The sequence below is a fragment of the Myxine glutinosa genome, chromosome 5 (genome assembly GCF_964187855.1).
Source record: "Myxine glutinosa chromosome 5, kmMyxGlut1.1, whole genome shotgun sequence".
Classification (NCBI taxonomy): Eukaryota; Metazoa; Chordata; class Myxini; order Myxiniformes; family Myxinidae; genus Myxine; species Myxine glutinosa.
In genome coordinates this window covers 6443990-6468284 of record NC_136265.1, presented here as the reverse complement: position 1 = coordinate 6468284, position 24295 = coordinate 6443990, and the positions used below count along the sequence as shown (strand labels likewise).

The following is a 24295-nucleotide window of genomic DNA, read 5'->3' as shown; positions in this document are numbered from 1 at the left end:
CTCAATCACCTCAACCTCACACTACCATCCACTACCTCATGCATCTCACATCCACATCATCAATCCCCTCAACCTCACACTACCATCCACTACCTCATCCATATCACAGCTACATCCTCAATCACCTCAACCTCACACTACCATCCACTACCTCATCCATATGACATCTACATCCTCAATCACCTCAACCTCACACTACCATCCACTACCTTATCCATCTCACATCTACATCCTCAATCACCTCAACCTCACACTACCATCCACTATGTCATCCATATCACATCCACATCCTCAATCACCTCAACATCACACTACCATCCACCTCACATCCACATCCTCAATCACCTCAACCTCACACTACCATCCACTACCTCATCCATATCACATCTACATCCTCAATCACCTCAACCTCACACTACCAACAACTATGTCATCCATATCACATCCACATCCTCAATCACCTCAACATCACACTACCAACCACTATGTCATCCATATCACATCCACATCCTCAATCACCTCAACATCACACTACCATCCACCTCACATCCACATCCTCAATCACCTCAACATCACACTACCATCCACCTCACATCCACATCATCAATCACCTCAAACTCACACTACCATCCACTATGTCATCCATATCACATCCACATCCTCAATCACCTCAACATCACACTACCATCCACCTCACATCCACATCCTCAATCACCTCAACATCACACTACCATCCACCTCACATCCACATCATCAATCACCTCAAACTCACACTACCATCCACTATGTCATCCATCTCACATCCACATCCTCAATCACCCCAACATCACACTACCATCAACTATGTCATCCATCTCACATCCACAGCCTCAATCACCTCAACATCACACTACCATTCACTACCTCATCCATATCACATCCACATCCTCAATCACCTCAACATCACACGACCATCGACTATGTCATCCATATCACATCCACATCCTCAATCCCCTCAACCTCACACTACCATCCACTACCTCATCCATCTCACATCCACAGCCTCAATCACCTCAACATCACACTACCATCCACTACCTCATCCATATCACATCCACATCCTCAATCACCTCAACATCACACTACCATCCATGACCTCATCCATCTCACATCCACATCCTCAATCCCCTCAACATCACACTACCATCCACTACCTCATCCATATCACATCCACATCCTCAATCACCTCAACCTCACACTACCATCCACGACCTCATCCATATCACATCCACATCCTCAATCCCCTCAACCTCACACTACCATCCACTACCTCATCCATATCACATCCACATCCTCAATCCCCTCAACCTCACACTACCATCCACTACCTCATCCATATCACATCCACATCCTCAATCACCTCAACCTCACACTACCATCCACTACCTCATGCATCTCACATCCACATCATAAATCCCCTCAACCTCACACTACCATCCACTACCTCATCCATATCACATCCACATCCTCAATCCCCTCAACCTCACACTACCATCCACTACCTCATCCATATCACATCCACATCCTCAATCACCTCAACCTCACACTACCATCCACTACCTCATGCATCTCACATCCACATCATCAATCCCCTCAACCTCACACTACCATCCACTACCTCATCCATATCACAGCTACATCCTCAATCACCTCAACCTCACACTACCATCCACTACCTCATCCATATGACATCTACATCCTCAATCACCTCAACCTCACACTACCATCCACTACCTTATCCATCTCACATCTACATCCTCAATCACCTCAACCTCACACTACCATCCACTATGTCATCCATATCACATCCACATCCTCAATCACCTCAACATCACACTACCATCCACCTCACATCCACATCCTCAATCACCTCAACCTCACACTACCATCCACTACCTCATCCATATCACATCTACATCCTCAATCACCTCAACCTCACACTACCATCCACTACCTCATCCATATCACATCCACATCCTCAATCACCTCAACCTCTCACTACCATCCACTACCTCATCCATCTCACATCTACATCCTCAATCACCTCAACCTCACACTACCATCCACTACCTCATCCATATCACATCCACAGCCTCAATCACCTCAACCTCACACTACCATCCACTACCTCATCCATCTCACATCTACATCCTCAATCACCTCAACCTCACACTACCATCCACTACCTCATCCATTTCACATCCACATCCTCAATCCCCTCAACATCACACTACATTCCACTACCTCATCCATCTCACATCCACATCCTCAATCACCTCAAACTCACACTACCATCCACGACCTCATCCATCTCACATCCACATCCTCAATCCCCTCAACATCACACTACCATCCACTACCTCATCCATATCACATCCACATCCTCAATCACCTCAACATCACACTACCATCCACGACCTCATCCATCTCACATCCACATCCTCAATCCCCTCAAACTCACTCCACCATCCACAACCTCATCCATCTCACATCCACAGCCTCAATCCCCTCAAACTCACACAACCAACCACCACCTCATCCATATCACATCCACATCCTCAATCACCTCAAACTCACTCCACCATCCACAACCTCATCCATCTCACATCCACATCCTCAATCCCCTCAAACTCACACAACCATCCACCACCTCATCCATATCACATCCACATCCTCAATCCCCTCAACATCACACTACCATCAACTATGTCATCCATCTCACATCCACATCATCAATCCCCTCAACCTCACACTGCCATCCACTACCTCATCCATCTCACATCCACATCCTCAAACCCCTCAACCTCACACTACCATCCACTACCTCATCCATCTCACATCCACATCCTCAATCTCCTCAACCTCACACGACCATCCACTACCTCATCCATCTCACATCCACATCCTCAATCCCCTCAACCTCACACTGCCATCCACTACCTCATCCATCTCACATCCACATCCTCAATCCCCTCAACCTCACACTACCATCCACTACCTCATCCATCTCACATCCACATCCTCAATCCCCTCAACCTCACACTGCCATCCACTACCTCATCCATCTCACATCCACATCCTCAATCCCCTCAACCTCACACTGCCATCCACTACCTCATCCATCTCACATCCACATCCTCAATCCCCTCAACCTCACACTACCATCCACTACCTCATCCATCTCACATCCACATCATCAATCCCCTCAACCCCACACTGCCATCCACTACCTCATCCATCTCACATCCACATCCTCAATTCTCCTCAACATCACACTACCATCAACTATGTCATCCATCTCACATCCACATCATCAATCCCCTCAACCTCACACTGCCATCCACTATGTCATCCATCTCACATCCACATCCTCAATCCCCTCAACCTCACACTGCCATCCACTACCTCATCCATCTCACATCCACATCATCAATCCCCTCAACCTCACACTGCCATCCACTATGTCATCCATCTCACATCCACATCCTCAATCCCCTCAACCTCACACTGCCATCCACTACCTCATCCATATCACATCCACATCCTCAAACCCCTCAACCTCACACTACCATCCATTACCTCATCCATCTCACATCCACATCCTCAATCCCCTCAACCTCACACTACCATCCACTACCTCATCCATCTCACATCCACATCATCAATCCCCTCAACCTCACACTACCATCCACTACCTCATCCATATCACATCCACATCCTCAATCCCCTCAACCTCACACTGCCATCCACTACCTCATCCATATCACATCCACATCCTCAAACCCCTCAACGTCACACTACCATCCACTACCTCATCCATCTCACATCCACATCCTCAATCCCCTCAACCTCACACTACCATCCACTACCTCATCCATCTCACATCCACAGCCTCAATCCCCTCAACCTCACACTGCCATCCACTACCTCATCCATCTCACATCCACATCCTCAATCCCCTCAACCTCACACTGCCATCCACTACCTCATCCATCTCACATCCACATCCTCAAACCCCTCAACCTCACACTACCATCCACTTCCTCATCCATCTCACATCCACATCCTCAATCCCCTCAACCTCACACTACCTCACACTACCTCATCCATCTCACATCCACAGCCTCAATCACCTCAAACTCACTCCACCATCCACAACCTCATCCATCTCACATCCACAACCTCAATCCCCTCAACCTCACACTACCTCACACAACCTCATCCATATTCAGCACAAATTTATTGGAAGGAAATTTGCAAATTCGGATCAACTTTGGGAACCTGTCAAACACGAATGGGACAATATTGACGTTTCTCGTTGCGAAAAACCTCGTGAGAGTTTGACCAAAACATCGGATTATTTAAAGAACGCGACGGGACGAGCAATTCCATACTGATTTGGACAGGTGACAGGTATTTCTGCATGTTCTGGTGTTTTTTTTTAATGTATGGTACTTTGTGTAATGTACAGTCTTTGCTGTACAGATTGCACTGTACTTTGTGGACTGTACAGCCTGTGCTGTACAGATCGCACTGTACATTGTGTACTGTACATTCTGTGCTGTACAGATTGCACTGTACTTTGTGGACTGTACAGCCTGTGCTGTACAGATCGCACTGCACTTTGTGTACTGTATAGTCTGTGCTGTTCAGGTGGCACTGTACTTTGTGTACTGTACATTCTGTGCTGTACAGATTGCACTGTACTTTGTGTACTGTACAGGCTGTGCTGTTCAGATTGCACTGCACCTTGTGGACTGTACAGTCTTTGTTGTACAAATTGCACTGTACCTTGTGGACTGTACAGCCTGTGCTGTACAGATCGCACTGTACATTGTGTACTGTACATTCTGTGCTGTACAGATCGCACTGTACCTTGTGGACTGTACAGCCTGTGCTGTACAGATCGCACTGTACATTGTGTACTGTACAGTCTGTGCTGTACATATTGCACTGTACCTTGTGGACTGTACAGCCTGTGCTGTACAGATCGCACTGTACTTTGTGTACTGTACAGTCTGTGGTGTACAGATTGCACTGTACCCTGTGGACTGTACAGCCTGTGCTGTACAGATCGCACTGTACTTTGTGTACTGTACAGTCTGTGCTGTACAGATTGCACTGTACCTTGTGGACTGTACAGCCTGTGCTGTACAGATCGCACTGTACATTGTGTACTGTACATTCTGTGCTGTACAGATTGCACTGTACTTTGTGTACTGTATACCAATTACAAATGTCGGTAGTATAAGAGATATTTACCATCGTCGGTATCAAAATGATAAACTGTTATATGTCTGCTCCTCGTGCATCATCTGCAGAGATCTTTTGGCCGCTTATGGTCCAACTCAGGAAGGTGGAGTGGTGCAACAGGTGGAGGATATGGGATTGGAGGTGCTGAAGGAAGTCGTGGTGCACCTTTCTATGGTGGTGCTGCTGCTGCTGGCGATCACGTGGCCGTGTGGCATGCTGGGTTCTACACCGTGGCCACTATACTCAGGACCGGCCTGTCCATTCTTTTAGATGGAGAGAATACTCTGCACATCCAACTGCAACCTCATTGGAAGGTAAATCTGAACCAGACAAACAGGTGGCCAATCATATAGACTGTCAAAATACGGACAACCTGATAAAAAGGTAGATTGGCAAAGTGCTTCCCCTTTAATAATAGAACTATATATGAAGATGAATGAAAGTGGAACCCCCAGACTGAGCACGTGTTTATAGTAGGTACCATCATTGCTTTGTTTGTATTTGTCTTTGTGTACATCCGGTCATTACAGGGCAGTGTGGATGGTTTATGTGGTACCTTTGATGGTGTAACGAAGGTTATGAGCAGCTCATCTCACCTGCCCACCGGACTCAATATTGATTCAAACTTGCAACCTCAACAGGTATTTCTCAATCCCCAATGACTGATGTAATCCAAACAACAGTATGTCAGTATTGTTGGCTGGCACTTTGACAAATATCATGAATGAAACTGCTTCTTCCTCTGCTTCTTCCGCTTCTTCTTTCTCTTTCCCTTCTGCTCTGCTTCTTCTTCTTCTTGCCCCTATTCTTCTTCTTCTTCTTCTTCTTCTGATTCCTCTTCTTCTGCCTCTTCCTCTGCCTCTTCCTCTTCTTCTTCCTCTTCCTCGTCTTCTTCCCCTACTACTTCCTCTTCTTCTCCTTCTTCTTCTACCTCTTCTTCTTCTTCTTTTTCTTCACAGTAGAACCGTCTAACCCAGTGGTTCTTAACCTTTTTAAAGGCGCCGAACCCTAACGAAACCCACCGAACACTCGCGGAACCCCTCAAATTTGACCAAAAAAAAAAAGAAGAATTGCAGCTTAATGCGTTTTCTGTTCTTCTTTTCGGGAGGCGATCTGGGAAATGCGTGGTTTTGTTTTGGCAAGGGCCACCCTCAAATCATTTTCGCATGCAAGCCTGCTCCTTTTCTTTGTTTTAATGTCCACCAGTTTCGAAAACGCATGCTCGCAGATATGCGTTGTAACGAACGGCATGAGGATCTCAAGGGCAATTTTAGCGATGTGAGGATACCCTTCCATTTGGCGGCACCAAAACGTTGAGAGCTTTGTTGTTGAGTCTGGCTCTGCTGAATTTCGATGAGGTCGTTGAGGTATTGGTCGTTGATATCTGCCGTTGCAACGTCGAAAGTAAACGGCTGCCGCACCCATGCTGCTGGGTATTGCTCTTGGTCGGGGAAGTAGCCATCGAATGACTTTCCCAGCTCATCCAAATGCGTGTCAATCGCTTGCTTCAGCTCCCCCGGTACAGCAGTTCCTCCAACTTCAGACTCATCTTCAATCCCGCTCACGCACTTGTCCAGTAGCGAAAAGTTCGCGAAGTTGTCGTTCTCTGTTCGCCGCCTCCACAACGGTAACTTCTTTCGGAAAGCGCTCCGCTTTTCTTCAGATTCGATGACATTCACTCCACCGCCCTGCATCTGGCAATTGAGATGATTGAGTGCGTCGAAGATGTCAGCCAAGTACGCCAAGGCGAGGATGAACTCTGACTCTTGGAAGTGCGTTGCATGGCAATGCTGGTGTTCTCGCAAAAACAGGGCTAATTCTACACGCAAGGCAAAAACACGGCTCACTACCTTCCCTCGTGATAACCATCGAATGTTAGAGTGGTAGAGAAGGACTTCGAATTCAGAGCCGATTTCATTGCACAGCTCTTTGAAGATGCGATGATTCAGAGCACGGCTTCGCATGTAACTCACAGTTTCAACGACGATTTTCAGAACATTTGCCAGTTTTGGAGGCAGGGTTTTTGATGCCAGCGCGTGTCTGTGCAGGACGCAGTGCGTGACGATGATGTGTGGTGCATCGGCCTTCACCAGCGCTCCAAAACCGGAGTTGCATCCTAGCATGGCTGGAGCTCCGTCCGAGCAAACTGCACACACCATGTTCCACAAGAGGCCGTTGCTTCTGAAGAAGTCATCCACAAGCTTCTTCACGTCAGCTGCCTTCGTCGTTGTTGTGAGAAGCTTGCAGAACAGAAAGTCTTCCTTGATCTCGTCTCCTTTGACATAACGCACAAATAAGATGAGCTGGCTCAAATTCGAAACGTCGGTGGTCTCGTCGAGTTGAAGGCTGAATTTCATCGGGCTCGCGACTAAATCTGCAACTACCTGGGTGAGGATGTCGTCACTCATGTCGTCGACTCTGCATCTGACGGTGTCATTTGAGAGTGGAACGAGAGACAACTTGTTTTCAGCAGCTTTTCCCAGCATGATGTTGGCCATCTTCAACGCGGCCGGTTTGATGAGTGTCTCGCCAACGGTGTGCGGTTTGCCCTGCTTTGCGATCAGGTATGCAACTTCATACGAAGCGGTGGGGATCGGTTTGTCAATTGGAATGAAGCCGAGAGTGGGCATGGTAGCACTTGCGTCGAATCGGACTCTCTTCAATTTGAATTCATCCAGCGTTGCGTCTTAGTACTGCCCCACGCCGTGCAGTTTTTTGAAGTGTTCCCGTAGTTTTGCTGGTGCTAGGCTGGAGTTGCTCAACTTGACATTGCAAAGCATGCATTGAGGACGCTGACTTCCGTCCCATTCTGTCAAACACGTGAGAACCCGTACCGCACGTAATCCTCCGACTACTTCCTTTTTTTGCTCGACATACTGCAAAAAAAATTTTTTTAAAGTAACAAACTGATCTTAATTGAGTTCGGGCAAATAATTATATGACAAAAATTTAAAAAGGAACATGCTTAAATATAATCAGTACCCCTCTGAAAACTGAGAAATTTTAACGAAGAAAACATAACTTATAGTTACGATAACTTATAGTTATTATCTACTCAACTCTATGTCACCTCAAATCCCATTATAATATTACATTGAAAACTGCGAATTGTTAGTTTTGAATTGCGACCAAAGGAGTTGTATCACCTCCACCTAATTTTCTGAGTAATTCAATCATATTTTATAATCACCATCCACTTTGGACTTTAATATAACACTGAACCCGCCCTGCATATCCAAACATTTCCAACTTACTTTTCAATTAATCAGTAACTTCAAAGTAAGGCGCGGCCAATGACGCACGGCACACGGCAAGCTAATCGAGGCTATTCACTGGAATTTCCGAACACCTGCAAGGTCCAAAATCCAGTAAGAAAGTAAGCAAGTAAGCACCATCAACAGAATAATTAGCAAGTTGCTCATTGATTCAACTTACTACAGTCAGTGTGAAACAACGTATCTTTAACACAGACCAGAGAAACCATGAATGGGATGGGAATACAATTACAAATAACATTTCCATTCGTTCGTAACATACATAGCAACATAATAATAATATTAATAATAAGTGTAATTACACATAGATTCAAAATTGATACAAAACTAAAAACAAAAAAAACAAACAAATTGCAATGCGTTTCGGAGGACCTCCACCGAACCCCTGAGACTGGCTCACTGAACCCCTGGGGTTCGGTCAAACCCAGATTAAGAACCACGGGTCTAACCTATGTTCACCATAATTTCCCATCCAAAGGTTCCATTTATGGGTGATTATATCATCAGTGGATTATAATCGTGACAATGATGAAACGGTGTCCCACAAATCCTCGTGTTTTACACATTTCAGAGGATTGTGCTCCACACATCTGAGGATATAAGTTTTTTATATTCACAGAGTGGAAGAGCTGGAACACAGAACAAAAGGAACAGTGGAGAAAGGGGGGACACACGGGGGGCACATCAGCATCAGAGTTGAAGGACAAAATAAAGGGAGATTTGGATGAATAATGGGTGTGGGGAGGAATGGGGGAGAGGGGTGGCGGAGGGGAGGGAGAGGAAAGGATGCATGGGGTGGACAAGATGGATACAGAAGCGAACTCTCCGGAAGCAAGAAATGGAAACTTTGGCGGGAGGAGGTCTTGGGGGCCAATTGGGGGTGGCTGGTGTTAACTGGTGTAGAAAAGATCATGGTTTTGGATGGAGGATGATCTGAGATGGTGGTGAGCAGCTGTTTTGAAGACCTGCAAGGAAGGATGAGAATAAGTCGAATGTGAAAGTTTTTTCAGGAGGTGTGAAAAAATAGGATCAAATGAGTGGAGGTGAGCAGTGATCTTGGATTTAGGTAGTTTCACCAGAAAGTTTTGATGGGGGACTGTGTGTGCCCTGCCGGAACCTGGAAGGGTGGAGGGGGGGGGGGGCAGGAGCAAAGCACGGAAAGAGCAGAGGATGCAAGAACAGAAAGGAGACTGTACACGACAGAGAGACCACCTGTCTGTCTGTGATGGGAAAGTGATGATAGGCCCATGGACTCAACCTCACCGTGGAGGATATCAGTGAGCTGGAAGGCCTTGGTGTGATGGGAAAGTGATAGGCCCATAGACTCAACCTCAACGTGGGGATGTCAGTGAGCTGGAAGGCCTTGGTGTGATGGGAAAGTGATAGGCCCATAGACTCAACCTCGACGTGGAGGATGTCAGTGAGCTGGAAGGCCTTGGTGTGATGGGAAAGTGATAGGCCCATAGACTCAACCTCAACGTGGGGATGTCAGTGAGCTGGAAGGCCTTGGTGTGATGGGAAAGTGATAGGCCCATAGACTCAACCTCAACGTGGGGATGTCAGTGAGCTGGAAGGCCTTGGTGTGATGGGAAAGTGATAGGCCCATAGACTCAACCTCAACGTGGGGATGTCAGTGAGCTGGAAGGCCTTGGTGTGATGGGAAAGTGATAGGCCCATAGACTCAACCTCAACGTGGGGATGTCAGTGAGCTGGAAGGCCTTGGTGTGATGGGAAAGTGATAGGCCCATAGACTCAACCTCAACGTGGGGATGTCAGTGAACTGGAAGACCTTGGTTTTCACGGCGTCAAGCTGAGCAGGTGTTTGGAAGGGGTGCAAGCCCAGAGGGGAGAGCAGTACTCCATCAAGCTATAGATGGAGGCCTTGTAGGTGGATAGGAGTCCAGGTGTGTGAATGTACTCGCACCAGGTCCGAGTGTACGCACGCTACGTCCGAGTGTACTCGTGGTATGTACGAGTGTACTCGCTCTCCGTCCGAGTGTATTCACACTATGTCTGAGTGTACTCTCACTACATCCGAGTGTACTTGCGCTATGTGCGAGTGCACTCGCATTACATCCGAGTGTACTCGCATTACATCCGAGTGTACTCGTGCTACGTCCGAGTGTACTCTCACTACATCCGAGTGTACTCTCACTACATCCGAGTGTACTCTCACTACATCCGAGTGTACTCTCACTACATCCGAGTGTACTCACACTACATCCGAGTGTACTCGTGCTATGTCAGAGTGTAGTTACACTACATCCGAGTGTACTCGTGCTACGTCCGAGTGTACTCACACTACCTCCGAGTGTACTCTCACTACGTCCAAGTGTACTCCCACTACATCTGAGTGTATTTGCACTATGTCCGAGTGTACTCGTGCTATGTCAGAGTGTATTTACACTACATCCGAGTGGACTCACACTACATCCGAGTGTACTCGTGCTATGTCAGAGTGTAGTTACACTACATCCGAGTGTACTCCCACTACATCCGAGTGTACTCACACTCCATCCGAGTGTACTCACACTACATCCGAGTGTACTCACGCTACATCCGAGTGTACTCGTGCTACGTCCGAGTGTACTCGCGCTACATCCGAGTGTACTCGTGCTGCATCCGAGTGTACTCGCACTACATCCGAGTGTACTCGCGCTACATCCGAGTGTACTCACACTACATCCGAGTGTACTCACACTACATCCGAGTGTACTCACACTACATCCGAGTGTACTCGCACTACATCCGAGTGTACTCGCACTACATCCGAGTGTACTCACACTACAACCGAGTGTACTCACACTACATCCGAGTGTACTCACACTACATCCGAGTGTACTCGCACTACATCCGAGTGTACTCGCACTACATCCGAGTGTACTCGCACTACATCCGAGTGTACTTGTACTGTGTGTGTGCAGTGCAGAGCTGGCACTGAGAGCCTGCGGAATGCTTGCGAGAGGTTCCCGGAGCGAGGGATGATGGCGAGGCGGGAGTGTGGTGTCCTCTTTGGTAGGACCTTCGCTCCATGTCACGATGCGGTAATGAAAAGTCACAACCACGCGGAAATCACCACAATAACCACAAAATTTCTACCGCAAATAATTATATGGTTACCGTGGGTGTGGTAATAGTTGTGTTGCTGTGCATGTCCCTTGTTACCCGTGTGGTTTTAGGTGGAGGTCTGGTGGTACTTTTCTGCCTGTATGGAGGACGTGTGCACCTGTACCCTGAGCTCTGGCAGTGGCTGTGCCTGTCACACCCTCTCAGCCTACGTCCTACTTTGCTGTCGGTTTGGGATTGTGCTGGACTGGCGCTCACCACAGCTATGCCGTACATACCGCACCGTAACCACCATTCTGTTTGTGACACCTTTTTTGCTGTATTTGACTCAATCTGCATGAAGCTTTTGCATACCCCTTCAGTCCAATACATACTGCTTCAATCCACCACATGCAACCACTTTACACATACTGCTTCAATCCACCATAAAAAAACCACTTTACATTTACCACTTCAATCCACCACATACAACCACTTTACACCTACCGCTTCAATCCACCACATACAACCACTTTACACACACCGCTTCAATCCACCACATGCAACCACTTTACACATACCGCTTCAATCCACCATAAAAAAAACACTTTACATTTACCACTTCAATCCACCACATACAACCACTTTACACCTACCGCTTCAATCCACCACATACAACCACTTTACACACACCGCTTCAATCCACCACATGCAACCACTTTACACATACCGCTTCAATCCACCACATAAACTACTTTACATATACCGCTTCAATCCACCACATACAACCACTTTACACCTACCGCTTCAATCCACCACATATAACCACTATACACACACTGATTTAATCCACCACATGCAACCACTTTACACATACCGCTTCAATCCACCACATGCAACCACTTTACACATACCGCTTCAATCCACCACATAAACCACTTTACATATACCGCTTCAATCCACCACATACAACCACTATACACATACTGCTTTAATCCACCACATACAACCACTATACACATACTGCTTCAATCCACCACATATAACCACTATACACACACTGATTTAATCCACCACATGCAACCACTTTACACATACCGCTTCAATCCACCACATGCAACCACTTTACACATACTGCTTCAATCCACCACATGCAACCACTTTACACATACTGCTTCAATCCACCATAAAAAAACCACTTTACATTTACCACTTCAATCCACCACATACAACCACTTTACACCTACCGCTTCAATCCACCACATACAACCACTTTACACACACCGCTTCAATCCACCACATGCAACCACCTTACACATACCGCTTCAATCCACCACATACAACCACTTTACACCTACCGCTTCAATCCACCACATAAACCACTTCACACCTAACGCTTCAATCCACCACATGCAACCACTATACACATACCGCTTCAATCCACAACATACAACCACTTTACACCTACCGCTTCAATCCACCACATGCAACCACTTTACACCTACCGCTTCAATCCACCACATAAACCACTTTACACCTACCGCTTCAATCCACCACATGCAACCACTATACACATACCGCTTCAATCCACCACATACAACCACTTTACACATACCGCTTCAATCCACCACATGCCAGCACTATACACATACCGCTTCAATCCACCACATGCCAGCACTATACACATACCGCTTCAATCCACCACATGCAACCACTATACACATACCGCTTGCCATAAAACATTTGCTTCAAAAAGGGGACCACAATGCCCAAAAAAGGCCAACCTGTGCTCCGCAGGGGAAAATGGCCTCTAGAGGTGATTCTACGGCATACCGCTTTACATATACTACTTAAATTCACCGCATACCGCTTTACGTGTACTACTTCAATCCAATGCATACTGCAATACGTATACTGCTTTACGTATACCACCACGTTACGCATACGACTTCATTCCAACGTATACTGCTTTACATATACTGCTTTACGTATACCGCCACTTTACGTATACGACTTCATTCCAACGTATACTGCTTTACGTATACTGCTTTACGTATACGACTTCATTCCAACGTATACTGCTTTACGTGTACTGCTTTACGTATACGACATCATTCCAACGTATACTGCTTTACGTGTACTGCTTTACGTATACGACATCATTCCAACGTATACTGCTTTACGTGTACTGCTTTACGTATACGACTTCATTCCAACGTATACTGCTTTATGTGTACTGCTTTACGTATACGACTTCATTCCAACGTATACTGCTTTACGTGTACTGCTTTACGTATACGACATCATTCCAACGTATACTGCTTTACGTGTACTGCTTTACGTATACGACATCATTCCAACGTATACTGCTTTACGTGTACTGCTTTACGTATACGACATCATTCCAACGTATACTGCTTTACGTGTACTGCTTTACGTATACGACATCATTCCAACGTATACTGCTTTACGTGTACTGCTTTAAGTATACCGCCACTTTACGTATACGACTTCCATCCATGGCAAACCACGTATACCACTTGACTTCACCGCACACTGCTTCGCATATACCGCTTTAATCCACCGCAAACCACACTGCCGTATGCATACTGCTCAAATACCCGCATACCGCTTGAATGCACCGCATACAACCTCTTTTCGTCTGACGATCTCAATGGGAATTCGTGGTACATTATGGCAGTTTCTTGAGTGTGCTGAGGGTTGTGGTGGTGGTGGTGGTGGTGGTTACAATTTTGCGATTTGTAGAGGGTACCAACCTGCACATGTGTATTGCCGGTCACGATGGTGTCCTGTAGAACATTCGGCACTGACTCGTGGTATGTGAAAGCACACAGGACAGCCACCTTATTTTTCACTCTCACAGTCGAGCATGCTTCTTGATGCTGCACCCTCCTGTGTAAATGTTGAATGTTTATTTGTAACAAAATGGCATCTTGCCGCCATTGTACATCGTTTAAAATCCCTTCCATACCCGTTCAGCGATCGTAAATTGTCTACCCACTTTGTCTATAGCGTCATGTCTGCCATGAGACATGTCATGTGCGTCTCTAACTGTGACGTCTCCTCTTCTTTGCAGCTTTTGACTGTGACTACTTCTCCAGAGGTATGACCAGCACACACCTTGTTCAAATTGTAGGTAGCAAGCGCGTTTTACTCCGGTGTTGTGATGTCACACTCACAAGGGGTCGCTCTTCCTCCCATAACGGTTCTTGATCCCACTGTGACGTCATTCCTTCAAAATTCGTTGATGTACATAAATCACTCGCAGGAAAAGGACATTGGGACTCAAACTCCTCCATGAGCCTCAGATTGATATGTAAATATAATAAATAAAAGGATTCTTGTTTGTTGTAAAATTTTCATTTCAGACTTTTTGTTCAATAATTCTTATTCAGTATCAGAGTTGAGGGATACTTTTAAACTTGCATCAGTCTCTTCCTTCCTGTAGTCGGACAAAATGGTGGATGGGTAGCGCACGTCGCCTCGCAAATCGCAAAGTGCGCCCTCCCTCGGATAGATGTTAAGCCGGGTGTCCCGTATGCTAGCATTAGTCGGTGTGCATCCACGTTGTCCCCCACAAAGAGTCGGTGAGTTATCGCCGGCACCCTGAACAAATTACAAATTCCCCTCCAAATCGGCTCCAGTCGAAGATCTATCGAGCCTGGCCAGCCGGTTCGTGAAAGACTTGGGCCTAGAGTACACGCCCTACGAATCACTGAGCCTGATCTCATGATGGGAACACAGGGCAAGGAAGAGTCTTTCCCATTGTGTTTGATGTGTATATAAAAGTTAATTGGCTCGTGTTTGGGTTTATGATTTTTTCATTTTGCTCCCCATTGTCCGCCATCTTGGTTTTTTTTTACGCCTCTATTGCTCAGAGCTTGGTCGTGGTCCTTACCACCTCGTGAGCCCACGAGGGAGTGTGGTCGCCCTGAACACCACCGGCTGTTCGGTGTATCCCCACGGACGCCAGGAACCATCGGAGCCGAGGGCGCTTGCTCTCATGCTTACGCCTCCCCTTTACCGAGGGCCTCCCGTTGGTACACTTGGGCTTTCTCATGTTGCTTGTTGGTTAGTAAAGTGGACCTTGGTCTTTGCATTGAGTTCTTGAGAGACAAACATGTTGTGCGAAACGTATGGACGTTTCCGATGTGCGTGTTCACAGCCAACGTTGTTGCTGTGTCCATGGAGTGGGCAGAACGACCAAACTATTTCCTGTGCTTGAGGGCAGACGGATCGCTGATCATTGAACGTTGGAGGGCGGACAACTGGTTCCGTCAACAGTCGACCTTCTTGGAGTGGCCTCAAGGCCAAGAAGAGGTGACCACACATCAACTGCTATCTGTGTCCTCCTCATCAGTCCATCAGCGTTTTCATCTTTTGAACTCATATCAATCATTTCATTCTCACAACTTTTCCTTCTTTCCCTGTTCGCGTCTTCCCTACCAGTCATTCTTTCTCACTGACCTGTTTATCCGTCTTCTCAATCTTTCGTAAGTGTTTTCGGACTTTATTTTAACTTGGACATGGGACTTTATTGGAAACAGTGCACTGCAAGAAGAAGAAGAAGAAGAAGAAGAAGAAGAAGAGGAAGAAGGAGAATCAAAATTTTACCACACTGAGAGGGTGGCAAATTTGATTGGTCGATAAGCCTCTGGCTCTTATGCGGAAACCCTGTATGTCTAGCTGTGTTGTCGCTAATTGCTGAGCCAAGAGATCCAGCAGGAGCTTGTACTTCTGTGTTTTGGCCCTAAATTCTCTAAGAGTCTATGGACTGGGAGTTTTTCGAATACTGTCGTAACATCCAATACTGGTTGGGAATCCTTGCTTGGTTCAAACTAGATCTGGCCTAAAGCTTACCCTCTGGTCTCCTGAGATTACATTTTTCCTTCTCACACTCCCAGCCACACACTTCGACCATTCTCGCTAACATCTCGCAGATTCTGTGATGCCTCTGAATATGGTTGCGTTTAACCTCCGGACAAACAGGACATGGGATGGGATTTTCAACACCGTCTGGCACTGCCTACAGGTTCCTGTCCCCTGCTTAGTTTGGCCCTGAGCAGGTAGGTGTTGGAACACAGTTGTAGCACCACAAGTGCATGCCAAACTCAGCCCAACATCAGGTTACGCAGCCAAGTGTTTGATATATTGTCGTCATGGTATGCGGCAGCACTCAGACCGTGGACCTGATACCCGCTGTCCGGTCCTCAGCAGTTGTTATCTACCAACTGGACCGCGACCACGGACCTCCTCCCACTCAACTTGGTCGGAACAGTGTGGTAGGGCCTGGTTCGCTGTCTTGGCCTTCCTGAATGGATGGCCAAGGTTGCCCGCCTTGAACTGTGGGAACAGCGGGTGACGTGGCTGGATGGAGAGAGTGGCACCTCGAAGGACGGCATCCTTATGGGATTGCCGCTGTCTTGGTGCATTCTTCATGTCATCCACCTTTGGTGAGCAGTCAGGGCCATTCAACAAGGATGACGAGCAGTCATAAGGGATCCCTCGGGCCTGTGTGGCCCCCGGGCCTCCGTATCTGTGGCAGTGATCATCTTGATGCCTGGGACCCACATGTGGTGGAGGCCTACGACTCGATTCTTCCCAAGTTTTGCTAAACTAAAGGTTTTTGGAAGTGCAAAAAGGCAATTTGTTGTCGACAGTGTTCAAATATACGTGTATAATTCAACTGTATTAAAATAAAGGTGTAAAGGCTGAAGGGGGAAAAAAACAATTAAATCAAGGTCAATCGGATAAGTGTAGATTCTGCAAGGTAGAAACACAACGCACAAGTCATTTCCTATTGGGAAACAAAAGACTATTATCAGAACAACTTTACACACAAAGCCACAACAAAGTATGCAAAGTGATTCATTGGCAAAAATTGTAAACTTCCCAGGACCAGAAAACTCATGGAAACACGAACCAAGGGCAATCATTGAAAATGAGGATGTCATGCTCATGTACGACCTGATGATTCCATTGAGCGTGAACATAGAAAACAAAGCATTGCGTCCGGACATTGTACTCAGGAACAAAAAGGAAAAGACAGCATTGATGATTGAGATATCAGTACCCAGCGATTTTGGCCTAAACAAGGCAGAAATCAAGAAAATCACCAAATACCAGGACCTCAAAAAGGAGTTCAGAGATCTTGGAAGCTGAAGAACGTCGAAATTGTACCAGTGATCATTGGAGCAAAAGGAATGATGAAGAAGATCCTCACTGAGATTTAAAAAACCATCCCCAGGAATATCACCACAAATGAACTACAACTGGAGGCAATCCGCGGTTCGGTGACGATTCCTGAAAAGAGAACTTGGAACAAAACTCTGAAAAAGTTGAACAGCTTGGTCCATGAACCGTGATCTCTTACCGGAAAAGGAGGTGGATACTTTCAACGGAGGAGGAGATCTGAAGAGGAGATGAACGGAGCGGACTCCGTTCTACCTCCTGAAACTCGCAAATGGAAATAACAACCAAGGACATGTTGCAATAATAGTCTGGCATCCCCTTTGGGGCGCGACTAATTATGGAGTCCCTCAATCATACAAATAGACTGACAGACAGACACAGAGTGAACCAATTGTTAACCACACTTTACACTGATACAAATAGGCTGATAGACAGACACAGAGTGTACCAATTGTTAACCCCCACTTTATGCTGATACAAATAGACTGATAGATAGACACAGAGTGAACCAATTGTTAACCACACATTACGCTGATACAAATAGACTGATAGATAAACACAGAGTGAACCAATCGTTAACCCAGCGATTCCGTTCTCAGGAACGAACTCTCTTATCTGTCTCCCTCTTCCAAATCCTGGTGGCGTCTGGTCAAATCTGTTTCTGGTGTTTGTTCCCCCTCCATCCCCTCCCTCACCTCAAATGGCCACACGGCTGACTCCGCACGTGAAAAAGCTGAATGCCTCAACTCTGTGTTTGCCTCTAAATCTTGTGTCCCAAACCCATCCCTCTCTGTACACACCATAACCAGTCGTACCCAGCTGCTCCTGGACTCTGTGTCCTTTCCTCCTGACAAGGTGGAAAAGTTTCTGTCAACCCTCGACTCTGATTCTGCAACTGGACCTGACGGCATCAGCCCACGGGTCCTAAAATCATGTTCTTCCGCTCTTTCACTCCCTCTCTCTGTTCTCTTCACCCTCTCTTTTGCTCAAGGTCATCTTCCATCTGCTTGGAAATCAGCCAACATCACCACTTTGCACAAAAAAGGTGCAAAAACAGATCCCAGCAACTACAGACCAATCAGCCTTCTCCCAATTATCAGCAAAGTCATGGAATCCATCATTGCTTCAGATATGAAATCTTTCCTCTTCTCCAATGGCTTGATCTCTAATCATCAATTTGGTTTCAGACCTGGACACTCCACTCTGGACATGCTGCTTCTGCTTTCTCAACAATGGATGGAGGTCCTCAATGCCAAACAGGAAATTAGAGCAGTCTCCCTTGACACATCACGTGCCTTCGATACGGTCTGGCACCCCGCTCTGCTCACCAAACTCTCCTCTTTTGGTATCCATGGAAATCTCCACGCATGGCTGGCGGACTTCCTCTCTAGTCGTAGTCAACGTGTGGCCCTGAATGGGTTTCTCTCATCTCCTCTTCCTGTTCAGGCTGGAGTTCCCCAAGGCAGTGTTTTGGGCCCTGTGCTTTTTCTGGTCTTCATCAATGATCTCTCTGACTCTCTTGAAAATCCTCTCTATCTCTTTGCTGACGACTCTACTCTCTGTCGCTCCATTCTTCATCCCTCAGATCGGCAGTCTGCAGCCTCCTCACTCTCTGCAGACCTTGAGAAAATCACAGACTGGGCAAACAAGTGGAACATGTCTTTCAATCCTGACAAATCTCACACCCTTACGATGTCTCTCCGAAAAGACCGACTGGACAACCCTCACATCCACTTTCTGAATAATCCTCTCCAAGAAGTTCTGTCACTCAAGCTTTTGGGTCTCACTATCTGCCATGATCTTTCCTGGGAAAACCACATTTCAAATCTGGCCTCCAAAGCCAGTCGCCGACTGGGCATCCTCCGTCGTGCAAAGTCCTTCCTTGGCACACCTGAGCTCCTCACCACATACAAGGCTTTCATCCGCAGCTCAATGGAATACTGCTCTCCCCTCTGGGCTGGTGCTCCTGCCTCACACCTAGCTCGCCTTCATGCTGTTGAAACCAAAGCATTCAGAATCATTGGAATCTCCCGCGATGAAGCTAACTCCAAGGGCCTCTCACTCACTCACCGAAGGCAGGTTGGTGGTCTTTCCGTCTTCTACCGACTCCTCTCTGGCCTCTGTCCCGCAAATATTCCTACAGGTCGCACAAGATCTGCCTGCAACCCTCTTATGGTTAAACTGCCAAAATCAAGACTCTGTGCTCACCTTCACTCCTTCATTCCTCTTTTTTCCTGCCTCTGGAACAAACTCCCTCACTCTCTTCAATCCCACTCCACCCTCCAAGTCTTTAAAACAGCTGTTCACCACCATCTCTTATCTTCCCCCATCCAAAACCTTGATCTTTTCTACCCCCACTAATTTCACCCCAAATCCACTTTTTTGAAATACCAACTTCTGCCCAGGAAGTCCTTGGTGTCATTGTGTTTTATACTTCTCCCTCCCCCCCCCACCCCCCCCTTCCCATGCCTCCTCCCCCCGGGCCCTCTCCCTTCCACACATCTCCCTGCTCTCGGATGTTGTGTTTGTGTGTTTCCCCTTCTCTCCCCATTGTCTTCTGCTCCCTCTTTTTGGGTATTTTGTTTGTCTGGTTGATTTGTTTGTGAAGTAAATGTTCGCTCTTTCACGAGCCTCGATTCAGTATACAAAAAAAAACCAAAAAAAAAAAACCCACTTTACGCTGATACAAATAGACTGATAGACAGACAGGGTGAACCAATTGTTAACCCCACTTTACGCTGATACAAATAGACTGATAGATAGACACAGAGTGAACCAATTATTGTTAACCCCATTTTACGCTGATACAAATAGACTGATAGATAGACACAGAGTGAACCAATCGTTAACCCCACTTTACGCTGATACAAATAGACTGATAGATAGACACAGAGTGAACCAATTATTAACCGGACTTTACGCTGATACAAATAGACTGATAGATAGACACAGAGTGAACCAATTGTTAACCCGCGTTACACTGCGCACGGGTGGTATAGAGATATTTGTTATCTGTGAATATAAAACGGTGGAGTAAAACGTCAAATTGAACAAACATGGTCGTTTAAACATTTTAGAAACATTTTATAGTTTAAAAATCGTTGGAGCTTTTTGCAGAGGTCGGTCCTCCATCCTGGATTATAGGGAGTGATGCTGGGTCATTGTTTTGTGAAGTTGCAAAGACCTTCCATAAGGGAAGGTATCAAAGGAATATGACACCTTCCCTTACAATGAGCCAGAAAGGAACGATCGACTGGACCAGCATGTCCAGGTAGGCTACTGGAAGAAGTACATGGAGTACGGTCAGCGCAGAGTGCGGTGGTAACTGGCCATGTTGAGATGGATCACTCTTTCATCTTCTTCCATGTCTTTTCAGAACCTGAAGGTGTTCGAGTCGATCTCTAGACCGGGATTCATCTTGCAGGACACGGGACGAACGCTGGAAGCCAGACAAACAGGTCACACGCACGATGGCTGGAAAATGGCTGCCTTCCGGCTCGACGGTACGTCACAACGGTCTCTCGGTTTGAGCACTGTCGTTTGATAACTTGTACAAAACAGCATTGCAATATTTAATTATATATATATATATATATATATATATATATATATATATATATATATATATATATATATATATATATATATAATCTTCTATCTTCTTCTATCTTCTATCTATCTATATATATAAAAGAAGGTTTTTGTTTGTTTGTCTGCGCAAGCTAATCTCCTGAACGGCGAAAGATAGGAGGACGAAAAATGTCGAAAATAATACTCCAATAATACTCCAATACAAAAAATGTCGGGACGGGCCCCAGGAAGGTTTTAGGCTAGGTGGTGTTAGGGAAGTGGGAAGTGTTGAAGGGACTCAAGACGCCAGTGGTCGGACACAGGTTTTACAAAAGGTCTGGTTTATTAACTGGTTATTCACTTTACATTCCATTTACCAAATAATACCGCATAATATAATGGATCAGGTTTACTCTTTTCGCATGGTCCTTCTCGTTCGGCCGATGTTCCTCCGCCATGCTCGTCCGTTCCGTCGGTCAGAGCTCCTGATAGCAAGTCCTGCTCACTCCACGTTTGCTCTCGTTTATATCGCCAAGCTGGACTTAATCTCCTCTCCGCTAATGTCCCGAGGTCATGCATCGCACCGAGTCCTGGCATCAGCTCGCTCCCCTCCTGCTGTGTAAATGGAAATCACAGCAGGGGGGGGGTGCTCTAGCCTGGGGCCTTGACCAGGTGTTTCAAGAGATTACATTGTTCATACACATTCCTAACTCATTTACAAACCCGTCCCCCACAGAGTTTGCATGTAAAATGCATCTGCTTTGTTACTAGGTCAACCAATAAGTTACCAGTGCCAATTAATAAGTTACACTGAATTACACTTCCACAATTCCCTCATCTTTTTGTTTTTGTTTATATTAACCATTAATCTAAACATCAATATAAGTAAACAATCAATCACTACAAGTAAACATCATTACAAGTATAAGTAAATAATCAATCACTTTGGTAATCAAATTCCCTTGGGCATACACCGTCATCCTGCAAGAATCACAAAACATTTCGTTGGTCATTGACTCCTTCCATATCGTTCAATCTATTGCATTTGCATCACAAATATATTTTCAAAACAACACTTCACCATCACCAAGATACAACAATTTCACTTCATTTTCAAGTTTTGTAAAGCATCTGCACCATCTGGCAAAAACGTTTGCCTCCACACAAATGTTGACTTTGTTTGAAAGGAAGGGCTGATCACTTGTGTTTGAATCCAGGTATGAAACATTTTCTCCTAATGTCTTCATAGCTCCTGCACTACTTCGTGTAGGATTTCGCTGTTGTGGTAACATTGCGGAGTCATAGACTGACCCTGCTCTCCTTGTAGCATTCTTGCCACTTTTTGCTGTAAACCATAGTAATTCCTGAACAAGGCCTTCACCCAGTTGTAGTCGACTTGCCTCCTCCCTTATTGTGAGTGGGCAGCAAGTATTGGTGTGACATTGATTGGCCAGCAAGATGTGGAACAGGGATGCCGGATGCATCCACAATGATGTTGGGACCATGGTGTTCAGGTCATTCATGGTCCTTACCAGGAGCAATCCAGCAGAATCGTGCACAGCTGTTGTGACAAGGGCACAGCCGTTTTTTGCAGCTCCATGCTGGTTCCCCGGACGTTGGTGAAGTAATAACATATGTCCCCGCATTTCACAGAGGTTGCAGGTAAAATGTCGTTGTCCTGCAACTTCTGATGTGGTGAATGTTCGAAGTCTTCGAACAAGAGTAAGTGATCGCCTTTCTTTCATATGTTGCAGTGTGATCCAGGCAAATGGTCACATAAATTTCCTTGGTGAAGGTAAGCATTCATCTCCAAGTTACACGGGAGAATGTCTTCATCATTCTTTGAGAAAGAGGGTGTATGCCACGATTAACTTCATTTTTTAGCCACAAATTTTCTTTCTTTCTTCTTCCCAATTCCGTTAGCAATCCCTCCAAAATGTGATCTCGTCTTATCCTTATGCTCAGTCATATCTGAATCTGCTTTCCGCACACACTGAATCAGATAGGGTACATCTTACCATGAAATCAGCATAATCATGTATATCTTCCGACAGTTTCACATTCAACAATTTGTTGTTTTTCCTTAACACAAAAAGTTATATTCATTTATATGCGTCACACAAATAATATTCAATCAGGTATGTATTTTATTACTAAACTAAGAATAGCATTGTATATGATTACAATCACAAACGGGAATACCTAATTCCCAACAACAATTTTCCCAAACCAACAAATTAAGCATAATGTATTATTACCATAATTCCTCTCCACTTTTTCTTTTCCCTCTTTTCCTAACAGTGTGTCACTCGTGGTGATATGAGTTCATTGATATTGTAATTGACACAACTCATAACATTGTCGTTATGCCATTATCTTAATTCTACTGTTTATGTCGCCATAAAAGTCTTCCTTTTCTGGTTCCACATTTCTTTCCTCATTTGTCACTTCATGTGTTATCATCGTGTTGTTGGTTACCTTATTCAAACACACCGTCACTAAGGCTTTCAAGCAAGCCACCACTAAAACAATTGCCAATATAACTACTAAACCAACAAACAAGTCTGCTACTCCTTGTATATATTCATATCTATGACATAGTTATATGTCGATGACATTTAACATTATATACCAAACTAACAAGCTTCCTAAAAGGTAAATAAAGAAAATCCCTTAATATGTAACATAATCAGATTATTTGTCTTACCCTGATCCCCCTATCTCGCGGGGTTGAACTCAATCCCCTGATCATGAGTGTAGTTGTGATACATTTTTTCACTCATGTTGTATTAATATCAGCAGGTAATTGTATGTCATGTAGGCAAATAAATGTCACTATTCCAAGTAGGAATATCACATGTTGAAAATGTAATGTTTATCAATGCAAGGGGTGTTAAAAT

The 24295-nt window shown here is 45.6% G+C and overlaps 1 protein-coding gene across 1 annotated transcript in view; it reads left to right on the top strand.

The window, feature by feature from the left end:
- The window catches only part of LOC144892080 (otogelin-like), a 42167-nt gene that overhangs the window by 6035 nt on the left and 11837 nt on the right, over window positions 1–24295 (top strand). The window contains exons 4-11 of the mRNA XM_078777247.1: window positions 5361–5606; window positions 5823–5933; window positions 11492–11611; window positions 11747–11903; window positions 14710–14736; window positions 15512–15673; window positions 15799–15953; window positions 21202–21328. Of these exons, the coding sequence (XP_078633373.1) occupies window positions 5361–5606; window positions 5823–5933; window positions 11492–11611; window positions 11747–11903; window positions 14710–14736; window positions 15512–15673; window positions 15799–15953; window positions 21202–21328 (1105 nt within the window). The remainder of the gene's footprint in view (window positions 1–5360; window positions 5607–5822; window positions 5934–11491; window positions 11612–11746; window positions 11904–14709; window positions 14737–15511; window positions 15674–15798; window positions 15954–21201; window positions 21329–24295) is intronic.